Source organism: Tinamus guttatus, unplaced genomic scaffold (genome assembly GCF_059628265.1).
Source record: "Tinamus guttatus ecotype Peru unplaced genomic scaffold, ASM5962826v1 Tinamus_guttatus_pri_ptg000696l, whole genome shotgun sequence".
Taxonomy (NCBI): domain Eukaryota; kingdom Metazoa; phylum Chordata; class Aves; order Tinamiformes; family Tinamidae; genus Tinamus; species Tinamus guttatus.
The window spans coordinates 518,253-530,539 of NW_028289230.1; the positions used below are offsets into that span (position 1 = coordinate 518,253).

A 12,287-nucleotide genomic window follows, 5' to 3' on the forward strand; every position below is an offset into this window, starting at 1 on the left:
ATGTGTGAAGGAGTGGGGGTGTGGTGTTGGCCCTGGTTGTGTGTTTGCCGTGGGTGGGTGCCTCCTTGTTGGGGGGCGTGGGGGTGTGTGGAGCAAGGTTGTTGCATGGGGTGCATCAGCGTGGTCCTGGTGCTGCGTGGCTGTGTGCAGTGGTGGTGGTGGAGGTGGGTTGGTGTGGGTGTTGTGTGGGCAGGTGAGGCAGGAGTTGAGGGTGTGTTGTGGAGGGGTGTGTGTTGGGTAAGGGGTGTGTGGGTGTGGAGGGTGTGTGGCTAATCCGTCATGGTGCTGGTGAGGTTGTGGATGTGTTGGAAGCAGGTGTGAACTTGGAGGCGGACGATGTCCCAGGCACAGGAGCTGTGGCTGTGCGTGCGGAGGAAGTCGCGGATGCGGCGGAAGTACACGTTGATGGTGAGGCAGGAGTTGCAGGGCCCTTTGCTTTTGGAAAGCATGGTGTTGGCTGTGAGGCACTTCTGGAGCTGGTGGATTTGATGGTGAAGTTTGTTGAGAAGCTGCTGGTGTGCTTGGCGGTCCCAGTGGGCAGGCATGCTTCTGTTGCCAAGAATCTTCAAGAGGTGCTGGAGGATGTGTAGGATGGTGGTGGTGGCTTGTTGTGGGTTGTTGGCCCCCAGCAGGGTGTTGAGGAAGGAGAAAGGTGCGTTGTGTTGGTGGCAGAGCATGGTGCGTTTGGGAGCCATGGTGCGTAGGAGTTGGAGGCTGTCCCCATTGAAGGTGCTCTGTTGGATGCGGATGTTGGTGCAGGCGAGGGCAGCGGCGAGAGCAGGCAGGAAAAGCAGGAGCGCAGGAGTGCGGTGCCACAGGCAGGGCTGTGGTGTTGCGGGCACAGGCATGGTGGTGCGTTGAGTTGTGCGGTGGTGCTGTGCAGGAGGCCAGCGAGCGCTGTGCTTGAGCGTGTGTGTGCGGCTTTATTTGGTGCCGCATCTTTTCTTTCATCATCATCTTGATGTAGAGAATTTCCCTGTTTCCGTTTTCAGTTTTCCTTTCTGATTGTGATTTTTTCCTTATAACTTTTTTGTGGCGCTTGCAGTGTTTCCATGCAGTGTCCATGATACCAAGGTGGGAGAGCCCTCTCCTTTCTCAGGGCTTTGGTTTGGCTGCTGGGAGAAGACCCTCTTGGGGAAACCCAGCTATTGTGCCCTTGTCTTTCTGTGGGGCGTGTGGAAGTGCCTGGGCCAGAGACTGTCTGGACGGCTCTGGTTGGGATGTGTTCGAGTATTTTCATTTCCTCGTTGTTGTAAGCAATCTTTCCTCTTTTTGCTCTCAGGATTCCTTCTGTATCAAAATCTACTTTTCTGATTTTGCCTACTTTCCATTTTCCTTGTATTTACTTATTTTTTCTCTTTTTCCTCAAAGCTGTACATTAATAGATGCTTTACAGCTTTTATTTATTTTTATTGACTTCTGTTGTGGTTTCCAGTTGCTTTTTTGTCATCTTTAGCTTTGCTAATATAGCACAGGCTTTTATTTTTCAGAATATCCTGCAAATTGGTGTGGGGGGGTGGTTTCCCAGGTTTGTTTGTTTATTTGTGTGTGACTGAAGAAAGTTTGATAAGGAGTTTTTCTGAAATATTTTTATTATTTTCTGTCCTTCTTCTATTTTATTTTCCATAGTTTGTGGTGTTCTTTTAGAAGCTCAGCCACGTTAGGCTGAATGGAATGATCTAGTGGGACTTTCTTGAGTGGTAAAATAGTTTGTTGGTGTTTGGGTATCCTTTACATCTAGAAAGTGAAAGTGATTCACTGCCCTAGAAAGGGAGCAGAGCTTTGACACCGCACGAATGCGGTTTTCCCCTGACTTTTCAGTGTTTCTTTTCTAAATAAGCTCTATTTCTGGAGTGTATTGATTCTACTTGTGTTAGGTAGGTGTATGTCAGGCCAAGAGATGTCTATAGAGCACATTTTAAAGAGCAAAAAATTCTTTAAAGAGCTATTTTTTTTTTCCTGATGCTTTCTTGCGAGCAGACCTAAAGCTTGAAAGTAACTCAAATTTTCTCATGAGGGGACTGTGTGTTTGAGGGTTAGGGATATGGGCTACTGGTGAAGCAGATATTGTGTTTCTCCCACTTTTGAGCTAGGGAAAATAGCTGGATTTCTTAGACTGCCATTCTCACTCTGATTTGTTTAAGCTTTTTCTGCTTTCTATAGGGAAAACAAACTGATGTGTCACTTAAGGTTCATATCCACCAAGTCTTGTTCAGATTTCTTCTCCAAATCTGCTTTTGTGACTCTGCCCTTTCAAAGGGGAAGAGAGTGTGACTATTCTGACAAGATTTTTGATAGAGAATTTGATTGTTTTCTGGAAAGTGATTTATCCTGGAGTTGATAAGATGAAGTTGATAAGAAGGGTGACTATAAGGGCTGCTGCTGGGGCGGGGTTCCCTTCTGCCGAGCCCACCCCAAAGCCCTCACAGTCCTGAGGTCTCCCTATTCCAATCTGACAAATGCGGCTGCCGCTCTCTGCATTGCAGGTTCAGTTGGAAGTGGGGCCGTGTGTGTCCCTTGGGGACATACAAGTGACATGAACATGGCTGTCTGCACAGACAGCCACAGGCAAATTTGTAGTTAATGTTAAAAGTGTCCCTAAAGTAGTTCTTCGTCTTGTTTTCATTTTGTTTTAGAGGGGATCCAGCTCTGCCCTAAGCTTGAAGGTCAGCGTCTGCACAATACTCTTTTTTTTTTTTTTTTTTTTAATCTAACTGTCATAAGAACTATTTGACTCTGTTATGCTTTGGACTGTTATTAAATGATGTTCTTACTCGCTCTCTCGCTCGCGCTCTCAGGATTACTATGGCATTACATTCCCTGCTCCTGCAACCTTAACAGGCAGAGATGGAAGCCTTGCCAACAACCCGTACTCAGGTGAGTGTTATTTTGAAACAAGGATGGTAACTTAAATGTAGATCATCATGCCAGTACTGAAAGAGTAATCGTTTGTCCCTTATGCAAGCAGTTTAACCCACATTGATTTTTCTCTATAGTTTTGGACGGTAATTTCTATGTGACTCCTCCTGGGATAAAATTGAACAATTTGATTTTCTTTGATAACAAGTGCAAAAATATTTAAAATATAAATGACACTGTTGTCTAGTGCCTTTCCTAAGCACATACAGATCATTTCATAGCTTGCTTTTTCTTTTTTAGAAATTTAGTTAGCTTTCTAGCATTCTTTCCTTTTTTTGCCCCTAGAATAGACCCTTTTAGACCTTTATCATTTGCTCCCCTTACTTTGTTGTTGCTACTTTTGCACTTCTATCTTTCTTCCAGGAGCTGAGTCTAGCAGGCTCTCCCCACTCCTTTCCTGAGCCTGAGGGACTTTAATTTCCAAAAGCATGTGCGATCTAAGAACCCTGTCCTCATCTTAAACCATGTCTTTCAATTATCCACCTGCACAGAATGCATTAATTCCCTCCAGGTTTTTCAGATTGTGTTTTTTCTTGCTGATATTTGATTGCAGCCATAGATGTTACAGTTCTCATACTGCAGCTATTGAAATTTGTCATACTTGTTGGCAGCTAACAAAAGGAGTACTGGGTAGGAATAAGACAGATGTGATGCGTGCCACCTCCCTAAAAAGGAGTGAATATGCTACTTTGTTAGGCTGCCAAAAAAAGCAAGTGTGTTGGAGTTTTCTGTTTGGTTACTCACCTCTCTCAGGAGGCTGCTTTGGGGTTAATAACCAAATTTCCCTTCCTACTTCTTCAATAAGGTGGCCCACGATGCAAGCCTTGCTTTCCTGGCCTCCAGACCTTTGGTGGTGTGAGGAATCGGACATCTAATTACTCATGCTTGACAAATAAACAGATATTGACAAAATATGCCCGTCGGTGCCTGTAAAACCTAACTTGCTCCCAGCCCATGAAGCTTAACTAATCAGGTTAACCTTTAGGAAAGCCATGCTTTAACCCAGCAACCATTTGCTCTTTGGTTATTACCATACTTGTGCTTTCAGTCTAACAGTGATGAATCTTTTCAGTCTGTCACAGAGAGGTAAGTATTGATACCTCCACTTTATCGATGGATTAACTGTGGCAGAGTTCTCTGCCAAGACAAGCAATGTCCACTGTGACCGTCAGGAGTAGAGGGATCAGGAGAGCTCTTCCTGTGAAAATCTGTAGTCTTTCAAGTACAGGACACAGTCTGTTTTGTCATTGTTTATATGTATTCAGAGGATCCTTTTGGGAGTGGCTCTTATAGCTTTTCTGATGAGTTATTTCTTTTGCAGGTGATGTAACAAAATTTGGTCGTGGGGATTCTGCCTCCCCTGCTCCTGCCACCACGCTAGCCCAGCCGCAGCAAAACCAGACACAGACTCACCATACGACTCAGCAGCCTTTCCTCAACCCTACCCTGCCCCCAGGGTACAGCTATACTGGGTTACCTTATTATGCTGGTGTGCCAGGAGTACCCAGTGCATTCCAGTATGGGCCAACCATGTTTGTAAGTATGACAGCCAAAACCATAATCCTTTCTTTGTTTCTCTGGTTTTGCTCCATCCAGTCCTGACCACCTAAATCTTCCCTGTTTTTTAAGGGGTTTCCACTGAAACTGTTGTGCAAGCCTGAGAAAAATAATCACAGTCCCTTCCCCAAGAAAAGAGGAAATATAAAAGGCTAGAATTCATAGACTCCTACACAGGCTACTGAGTCATTGTGTTCCTTTGACCCTCCAAAAGCTGCTATGTGGTTTAAGGGATATGCAAAGCTGAGTCAGATGCTCAAGGCAAAGGGTTGATGCCTCTATTTTAGGGCCTTGTAGGATTTTGTTTTGTGAAACTGCTTCAGGCAGGACTTTCCAGGCTGGTGTTTTGTTTAATTCTGAATGGTGAGTGCTGTGGCTGATCCTTTTCTGCTTTGTGGGTAAGAACTTGTTGCTTGGGTTTTATACACGCGTAAAATAAATGCACGGCCTCTTCTGAGACGTGGCTGACACCAAAGCCAGGGGCGTTTGTTGCACTCTTGCTGTGGGCCGCAGGAATTTGGGGCTTGCCCAGAGCTGCTGTGGGAAGCTGTGGCTCGCAGGGCGAGCGCCACCACCTCTGTGCTGCATGGTACATCCCAGAGCTGCTCCAGTTTTCACATTTCCCATGTGAGGTGCCTTCCCCACTAGATGGCAGAGGGAGCTTGCTTTTTCTATGCCATTTCCCAGTCAGAATGCTTTTTATTCTCTGTCTAGGTACCTCCAGCATCTGCTAAGCAGCACGGAGTCAATCTGAACACAGCTTCGACGCCCTTCCAGCAGGCGAGTGGCTATGGGCAGCATGGCTACGGAGCAGGTACACTTCTCTCCTGTGCTCTCCAGCGGCGCGTCCGCAGAGCTGCTTGCACTCTGTAACACGTTGTCTTGTACACACTGGCAGGCTATGATGACTTAACGCAGGGAACAGCAGCTGGAGATTACAGCAAGGGAGGCTACAGTGTGTCATCTCAAGCACAAAACAAATCTGCTGGCACTGGACCTGGGAAAGGTAACCCATGAGACTCAAGGACATTCTGAGTGGAAGTGAGCAGGGCAAACTCCCAGCATTGCCAGTGCTGTGCAGTCAGCACAGCAGCCAGCTGTAAACAGGGTCAAAATCCATGCTGTTTCTCCATCTCCCGTGTACAAAATGCTTTTTTTAATGTCCCAAATGTTTCTTCTAAACTGAATGGCTGAACTTTGCATAAGGATTTGTGTGGCTGACATGCAGCTTTGTTCACAATTACACATGGGAGAAATAGTCAACTGTTTCCTCTGCCAAAATTTGGATTTGGTGAATAGCACTGGTCCTGCAGCAGTGCCCTGTCACTGAACCCTGAGCAGTCAGATACTGCTGCTGAAATGGTCCTCTGCCAAATGAGACTAGATTTTGAGATTGTTATTAGGCACCTGAGTTAGCTCTGTGTTAGGAATGAGCAGGGCAGTTCACACATTTCTAAGCTGTTGTTTCAGCTGCTGCCTGTTCACTCCATAACTCATTGCATTGTTTTGTGCCTGGAAATGTTTTCTTAGTAACTGTAAAGACTAAAGAATTTATACAACTTATGAAAGCTTTATTTTGCATATGCTGGTTAGACCTGAGAAACATAAACTGCTTAGCACTAATTAGTTCATCCCTGGGCTTAAGCAAAGACCAAGTATTGCTGTGCGTTTGAAGCACCAACTGTACCGAACAATACCTACGTCTTCAACAGAGTTGCTCAAACCATGGCCTGCAAAGAGGAGCAGCCTTCTAGGAAAGGTACAGTCTTAGAGCAGTGCAGACACCAAATTCAGTCCTCTGAGGAACCACCGCTTTTCTTCTAAGTGACATGATTAAAGCTGGTCTTTATAAAATTGGGAGTGAGTGACCAGCTTGAGAGTCACCTTGCTGGTAAGTGTTTCTGAGCTTATTGCAGTATTAGCTGATCCAGGTGGAAGCCAGCCTCAATCTGTGGTATAATTTAATTCTCTATGGGTAGAGGAGCATTGCAGACCTCACCCTTCTGCATGATGCAAAAGTACAAGAGCACAGATGTGTGGCAGATGTGCATTGAGCAATGAAATTCAGCTACTGGAAAGGTCTTGAATGCTGTAGTTAGTAGAGCCAAATGTGTTTCTAATCGTAGGGAAAAGATGGCTTTTGTTGAGCTAAATGAGTGTTCTGTGCAGCCAGCTGCTGCCCAGTAAAGTGCATTTGAATCTAAGCTCTAATCTGTGTGTAGTGGACATAGATGACTTAGTCTATTGGGCTGGTTCCCTGCTTTGCATTGGATTGGGAGTGAGGAACTGAGCCCTTTTCTGTGTTCCTGTGTGGGGTGCTGCAGGTGTCTAGGAGCACAGAAAAGCTGGCCCAGTAGAGCATGAGGTGCAGAAACCAAGGATGAAGGTGCATCCACTGATGCCGCTGGAGGTGCCCACAGCAAAGCAAGCACAGGGTTCGAGTTGGGTGGCATTTGGCTTTCTCATGGTCAGTGGCTTTTTGTTTTCCAGGTGTTTCTGTGACCTCAAGTAACACAGGTGTGCCTGATATCAGTGGCTCAGTCTATAACAAGACTCAGGTGAGGAATGCTGAACCCTCCTCCCCATGGCCTGAGGCCAAGCTGATTGTTCCCTGCTTACTGACAATTCAGTAAGACTTCCCCTATGGCAGACAGGAGCAATTCCCAGGCCTGTTCATCCTGTAGGCAGCAGATTTGGGGTGTGTGTGTGTTGGTTGTTTGTGTGTGTGGTTTTTTTTTTTTTTTTTTTTTTTTGTATGTGTGTGTGTTTTTTTTCTTTTACACTTGTTCAGTTTCCTTTTAGGGAGAAGTCTCATCTTCCATCCCACCACTCTTTCCACATCAACTCCTGATGGAAGCTGCTGGTGCAAACAGAGCTTTCTGTGCTGTTGCCCCATATGTGCTGTATCCTGGGTGCAAATCAAATGGGAAAAGCATTTTTAGTCCCAGAGGGACCAAGTTAAGAGGCCATTTGCTTCTCTGCAGAGAGACCAAGAAGCAGGGCCCACCCCTGCTGCCTGTGGGTCTTTGTGATGGACACCACAGGCAGCCTGCCCCCCCCCCCCCCCCCCCCCCCCCCCCCCCCCCCCGCGGCCGTGTGGCTGTCTGGTAGCTGTGCTGGGGTTTCCCAGGCAATGCAGAGAACCCTTGATGAGCAGTGGGGTTGCATCTACCTGCTGTTTCCTCCTGCTTTAGAGGACTGACTCTTTGTAGTGGGAAATGAGCCCCATGCAATATCTTGGCTGTGATCCATGCCTGTGGGTAGGATGCTGCCGCCTCTCACACATGCTGCTTGGCACCAGTGTGAAGCTTTGGTCACAGGGAACAAAGTTCTTACTAGAATTTCTTCTTTGTCCTTGTTGGGCAGCTGTGATCAGGTGGAGTAATTCCAGCCTGAGCTCCCTGTGATGAGTGAAGGACTGATTTCAGGAGACTATATTGTCCATGTCCCACCAAGTAAAAAGAGGTCAGGCTCAAAAAAAAAAAAAAAAAAAAGGGGGGGGGGGAACTCAATAGCCATGGAAATAATTAGAAAAGTTGCAGGCATTAGAGCAGTAATAAGGGTGGGAACAGGATCTGAAACTGATCTGCTGAAGTGCTTGCAGGTATTCGATCTGCCTTGGCTTGCTCACAGGGTTGGCGAAAGGTTCAAGTTATCTGTGTTCAGTCCACTCTTATTCTTGTTTGGTCACTGTGGGGCTGCTCACACAAGTCTTTCATGAGCAATCTGTTGCCTCCTGTGCAGACATTTGACAAGCAGGGATTCCATGCTGGCACACCGCCCCCCTTCAGCCTGCCCTCTGCCCTCGGATCCACTGGGCCCCTGAACCCTGGTGCTGCCCCAGGTTACGCTCCAGCCCCTTTTCTCCATATCCTGCCTGCGCATCAGCAGCCTCATTCCCAGATGCTGCATCATCATCTTCAGCAGGATGGGCAGGTGAGTCAGCCCCCTCCACCCTTACGCAGTGCCTGAGTGCACATTGCGCCTGCCCACCCCCAAGGCTGCTGCTCTGGGCTTTGCTCCTTGGGAAAGTGCTTTGCTAGTGACTGTAGGCTGCTTGTGGGCCGGGGGCTTGTGGGAGGATGAGCCCTGCTCTAAGGAGGCTCTTCTGACGTGGGACACAGACAGACATGGGCAGTGGGGGATGAAGCTGAGGCAGCCACTGCCTTTCCCTGGCCAGGACATGGAGAACAGGGATTCAAATACTTGCCCTGTAAGTCTGGGGAAAAAAGCAAGTGTCCCCTTGCAAATTGTGTGTCAGCTCCTATTTCTGATTTGGTTTTGCTGCCCATTGCATTTGCCTTCCTCTCTATAAGTGTTCCCTGAAAAACAGTGTCCAGAAATAGGAATGACTTCTGTGCTGAACATTTGACATCTTTGGTGCATTGTCTTCATTCACCTTGAGAAAGCTCTTTGCCAGTCCCCAGGCGTGCTGTTCTCTTCCCTTGTGATCCCAGGCCTCTGGCAACATTACAGAGAAAACCATCTGCTGATGGAGGGCAGTTTTTTTTTTTTTTTTTTTATCATCCAGGCCTCCATCATCTCCATAGTCCTGTGGAAGGTGGCTGTCACCCACTGCAGTGAAGGGGGTGGCAAAATCCATGTGTCCAGGGGCTCCACAGGCTCTTCTGGCCCTTCCTGGCTGTGGGCAGCCCCTCTTGGTGGCTCTTGGCACCTTCCTTGCAGTGGGGGGGGTGACTGCCTCCTTTTCCAGGACTGACTTGTCCCAGATAACAGGGGCACAATGGATGTTCCCCCTTGTCCTCTGGTGACTGTTTGTCTTGGGCTGTGAGACCTGGAGCTGTTGAGGAGGAGCAGAAATGGCCCCACGGAGCCTGGGTGGCCTTGATGGTGTCAGTGCAGCCTCCATGGCACCTGTGCCCTGATGGTTGTGTCTCTGTCCTCTTCCCGTTCCTAGGGGGGATCTGGCCAGCGCAATCAACCCAGCACCATGCAGCAAAAGTCTCAGGCTACCAAAACCGCCTATGGCACTTCTCCATACTGGACAAACTAAATCTGGAACCTGCGGAGGGGGGAGAGAATAAAAGGAAAGGAGGAGGAAATTAAAAAAAAAAAAAAAAAAAAAAAAAAAAAAGAGAGAGAGAGAGAAAGAAAAGCCCCTTTCTGGAACTATTAGAAGAATAACTGCTCAGCCAAACATCTGTGTGGGGAGAACTGCAGCCGGCCATCCATTCTCTGTGCAAATTGCCTGCTTCCTCTTTGAGTTGCTGTTCTATGTAATATATTTATGTATGTATTTGTAAATGTAATAGAGCCTAAATGTGGTTTTCTGCATCTTGCAGGCTGTTTTATTTTCTTTGTAGAGAAACTAATTATTAATTTCCCATCTGCACCAGGTGTGTGTGTGTGTGGTTTATTTTATTTTTTTTTTTTTAAAGCGTTGTGGGTTTACTCTGTCAAAGATAAACTGCACCACTTTTATTGGAGCTGGAGCCCATTTATTTAATGCAGTTCTAAATTCAGGCAGAGGAGGAGGCCTGGCCCCTCCCATAAAAAGAAAAATCAAAATGTGTCCTGTTGTTGGTTTGATTTCTGCCTCCACCCCTCAGTATAGGTGTTATTTTAAAAAGGAGAGGGGGGGGAAAAAAAAAAAAGGTGGTTTCTTTTGTATATCCCTCCCCCCTACTGTGGAAGAGGGGTGGTGTTTTGTTTGTTTTGTGTGGGTGGTTTTTTGTTGTTGTTGTTTTTGTGTGTTTTTTTTTTTTGCTTCTCTAGCAAGAGCCTTTGGAGAGGGCTCAGTGTGTCCTAGAACCTCCTTTGCATCATTCAAGGCAAAAACAATCAAACACCACCACCCCCAAAAAACTATGTAGCGGTTTCGTAAATAAAAGTATAAGCTGTGTCTTGTACCTCTTCTTGCTCTGACAGACCCTGCCCAGGACAGCCCTAGCTCCTGCCTGTGAACATCACCCATCCCCTTCCCACTTCTTTTAAAATGAAGCCTATGGAGGCATCTCCTGGTCCTTCTTGTCCTGCACCAGGGCTGTGCCTGTGTTAAGAGTTTCATTTCTTTTTACCTCTTATTCCCCTTCATAGGCTCAGATCTTTATCAGTGCTGTTAGCATTTTCCAAGGCCTGAGGAGTAGTTCTGCTTTTTGCAGCCTTCCCCCTTTGCCCCTTGTGGCCAGGTAGCAGCCAAGTGCTGCTGCCCACTCCGGCGTGGGAAAAGTGGGAGCAGAGTCTGTGTGGGATGCAGAAGGAAGCAACCAAGGTGAGTGTGGGTGGGGACTGCAAGAGCAAGGGCCCTGGGCCCAGCAGAGGGGCTGAGGATGGAGCCTGATGTAATGTTGCACAAGCAGCAAGGAGGGGGTGGGGGAAGCTCAGCACCTACCCCCACCCCTCTTGCTGCCCTGTAAGCACCTAGAGGAAGGGAGTAGTGGGGAGGGGGGTGGGTGCCCTCCTGCCACCCAGAGCTCCTGCTGCCTGATGGGCAGCTCCTGATGGGGCTGAGTAGAGCACAGGTGAGGAACTCCTTGGGTCCCAGCTCCACACTGACCCTGCAGGCTTGGAACAGCATGAACTGAGGCTCTGCTCAGCAGCTCTGCTGCTTTAGGGCTTACAGCAAGGACACCTCAGGTACCTGCACCATAGACCTGCTCTCCCACACCATGAGCTTTATTCCTGGTTGAAGCAGGGTTTTTTTTTTTTTTTTTTTTTTTTTTTTTTTTTTTTTCCTCAAACACCTCACACAGGCAAGTTTCCCTCTGTCCCTTTTTCTGCAGCTCAGGCAAAACAGGATCTTTTCCATCCTCCTTCTAAGGCAGGTTTCTTTTGCATCAGTTTCCTGTTGGTCCTGGAGGCCCCTTTAGTAGAGAATAAGAAATATATAACCCCCCCTTTTTTTAAAAAAGACCTTTCTGCACAATCCTGGGACTGCTCTGAAGGATCAATATGCAGAGCTTGCTTTAAGATCACTGCTAGTCAAAGCCTTACAAAAAAAAACAACGACAAAAAAAAAAACATATGCAAATCAAACAGCTCAATTAACAGAGAAGTAACAAGCCAGAGCTATTTTCATTTCACATTTTTTTATTAGTAGACAGATGTGCAGAAAAGACAAAAATCTAACTACTGCGGGGGGGGAACAACAACAAAAAAAAAAGAGCATCAATTAAGTCTTTCTGGTAAATTATACTAAAAAAAAAAAAAAAAAAAAAGCTGAGAAAAAACACAGCTGGGAGTTCAGCTAAGAAAAACTACTAGGAAATCTATTGTACCCTGCTGGTTTCAGAATGGTTGAAAACTGTATCTGAATGGGTCAGAGTTGCACATGTAAATACTAATATTGGTTGAGCTGAGAAAACCAGAATGCACAAAGTAAGCATTCTTTTCCTCAATCTCTTAAATATTAAGCTTCAAAAAAAAAACATTTCAGTTTGTATCTCAAAAAAAAAAAAAAGGAAACCAGCAAGTCAGCAAGCAATGACACTGCAAGGGATGGGTGGAGGCATCAGTTTGGTTAAGAGCTCTCTAGTGGTGTTTTTTTTTTTTTTTTTTTTTTTTCCTCCTTCTCTCGCTTCTTTTTTGCCTTTAAAAAGGGTAACAGCAGAGTCATGATAATGGAACTTAGGCACCATTAAGCATGAAAAAAAATTGCAAGTCATTGGTCATGCAGTGAACACAGTCAAAAGTACACAGGAACTCCTGAAAGATGCAGTATCCTTCTTCCAAACCAAGCCCTCCACCTAGTCAGGGCTGTGGTAGCTGCTCCACCAGGGAAGACATGCCAGGTCACACAGGCTTCTGGGGAGCTGCACAAGCCAGGGGCAGGGAGGAATATGGCATAACCT

General features: G+C 46.6%; 2 protein-coding genes across 2 annotated transcripts in view; one reads left to right on the plus strand and one right to left on the minus strand.

The window, feature by feature from the left end:
* Positions 1-9,529, plus strand: part of LOC104576558 (ubiquitin-associated protein 2) — an 87,037-nt gene extending 77,508 nt beyond the window's left edge. Inside the window, exons 22-28 of the mRNA XM_088536680.1 lie at positions 2,799-2,877; positions 4,241-4,455; positions 5,191-5,290; positions 5,375-5,482; positions 6,967-7,034; positions 8,221-8,412; positions 9,395-9,529. Of these exons, the coding sequence (XP_088392806.1) occupies positions 2,799-2,877; positions 4,241-4,455; positions 5,191-5,290; positions 5,375-5,482; positions 6,967-7,034; positions 8,221-8,412; positions 9,395-9,490 (858 nt within the window). The 3' untranslated portion in view covers positions 9,491-9,529. The remainder of the gene's footprint in view (positions 1-2,798; positions 2,878-4,240; positions 4,456-5,190; positions 5,291-5,374; positions 5,483-6,966; positions 7,035-8,220; positions 8,413-9,394) is intronic.
* LOC148591853 (interferon-like) lies at positions 270-848 on the minus strand. The gene has a single exon (XM_088536677.1). It carries the CDS (start codon positions 846-848, stop codon positions 270-272), a length of 579 nt encoding a protein of 192 aa, XP_088392803.1.
* Positions 9,530-12,287: the final 2,758 nt, after the last annotated feature.

Coding starts and splice junctions, on each gene's coding strand:
- LOC148591853 (XM_088536677.1), bottom strand. CDS start 848: ATGCCTGTGCCCGCAACACCACAGCCCTGCCTGTGGCACCGCACTCCT.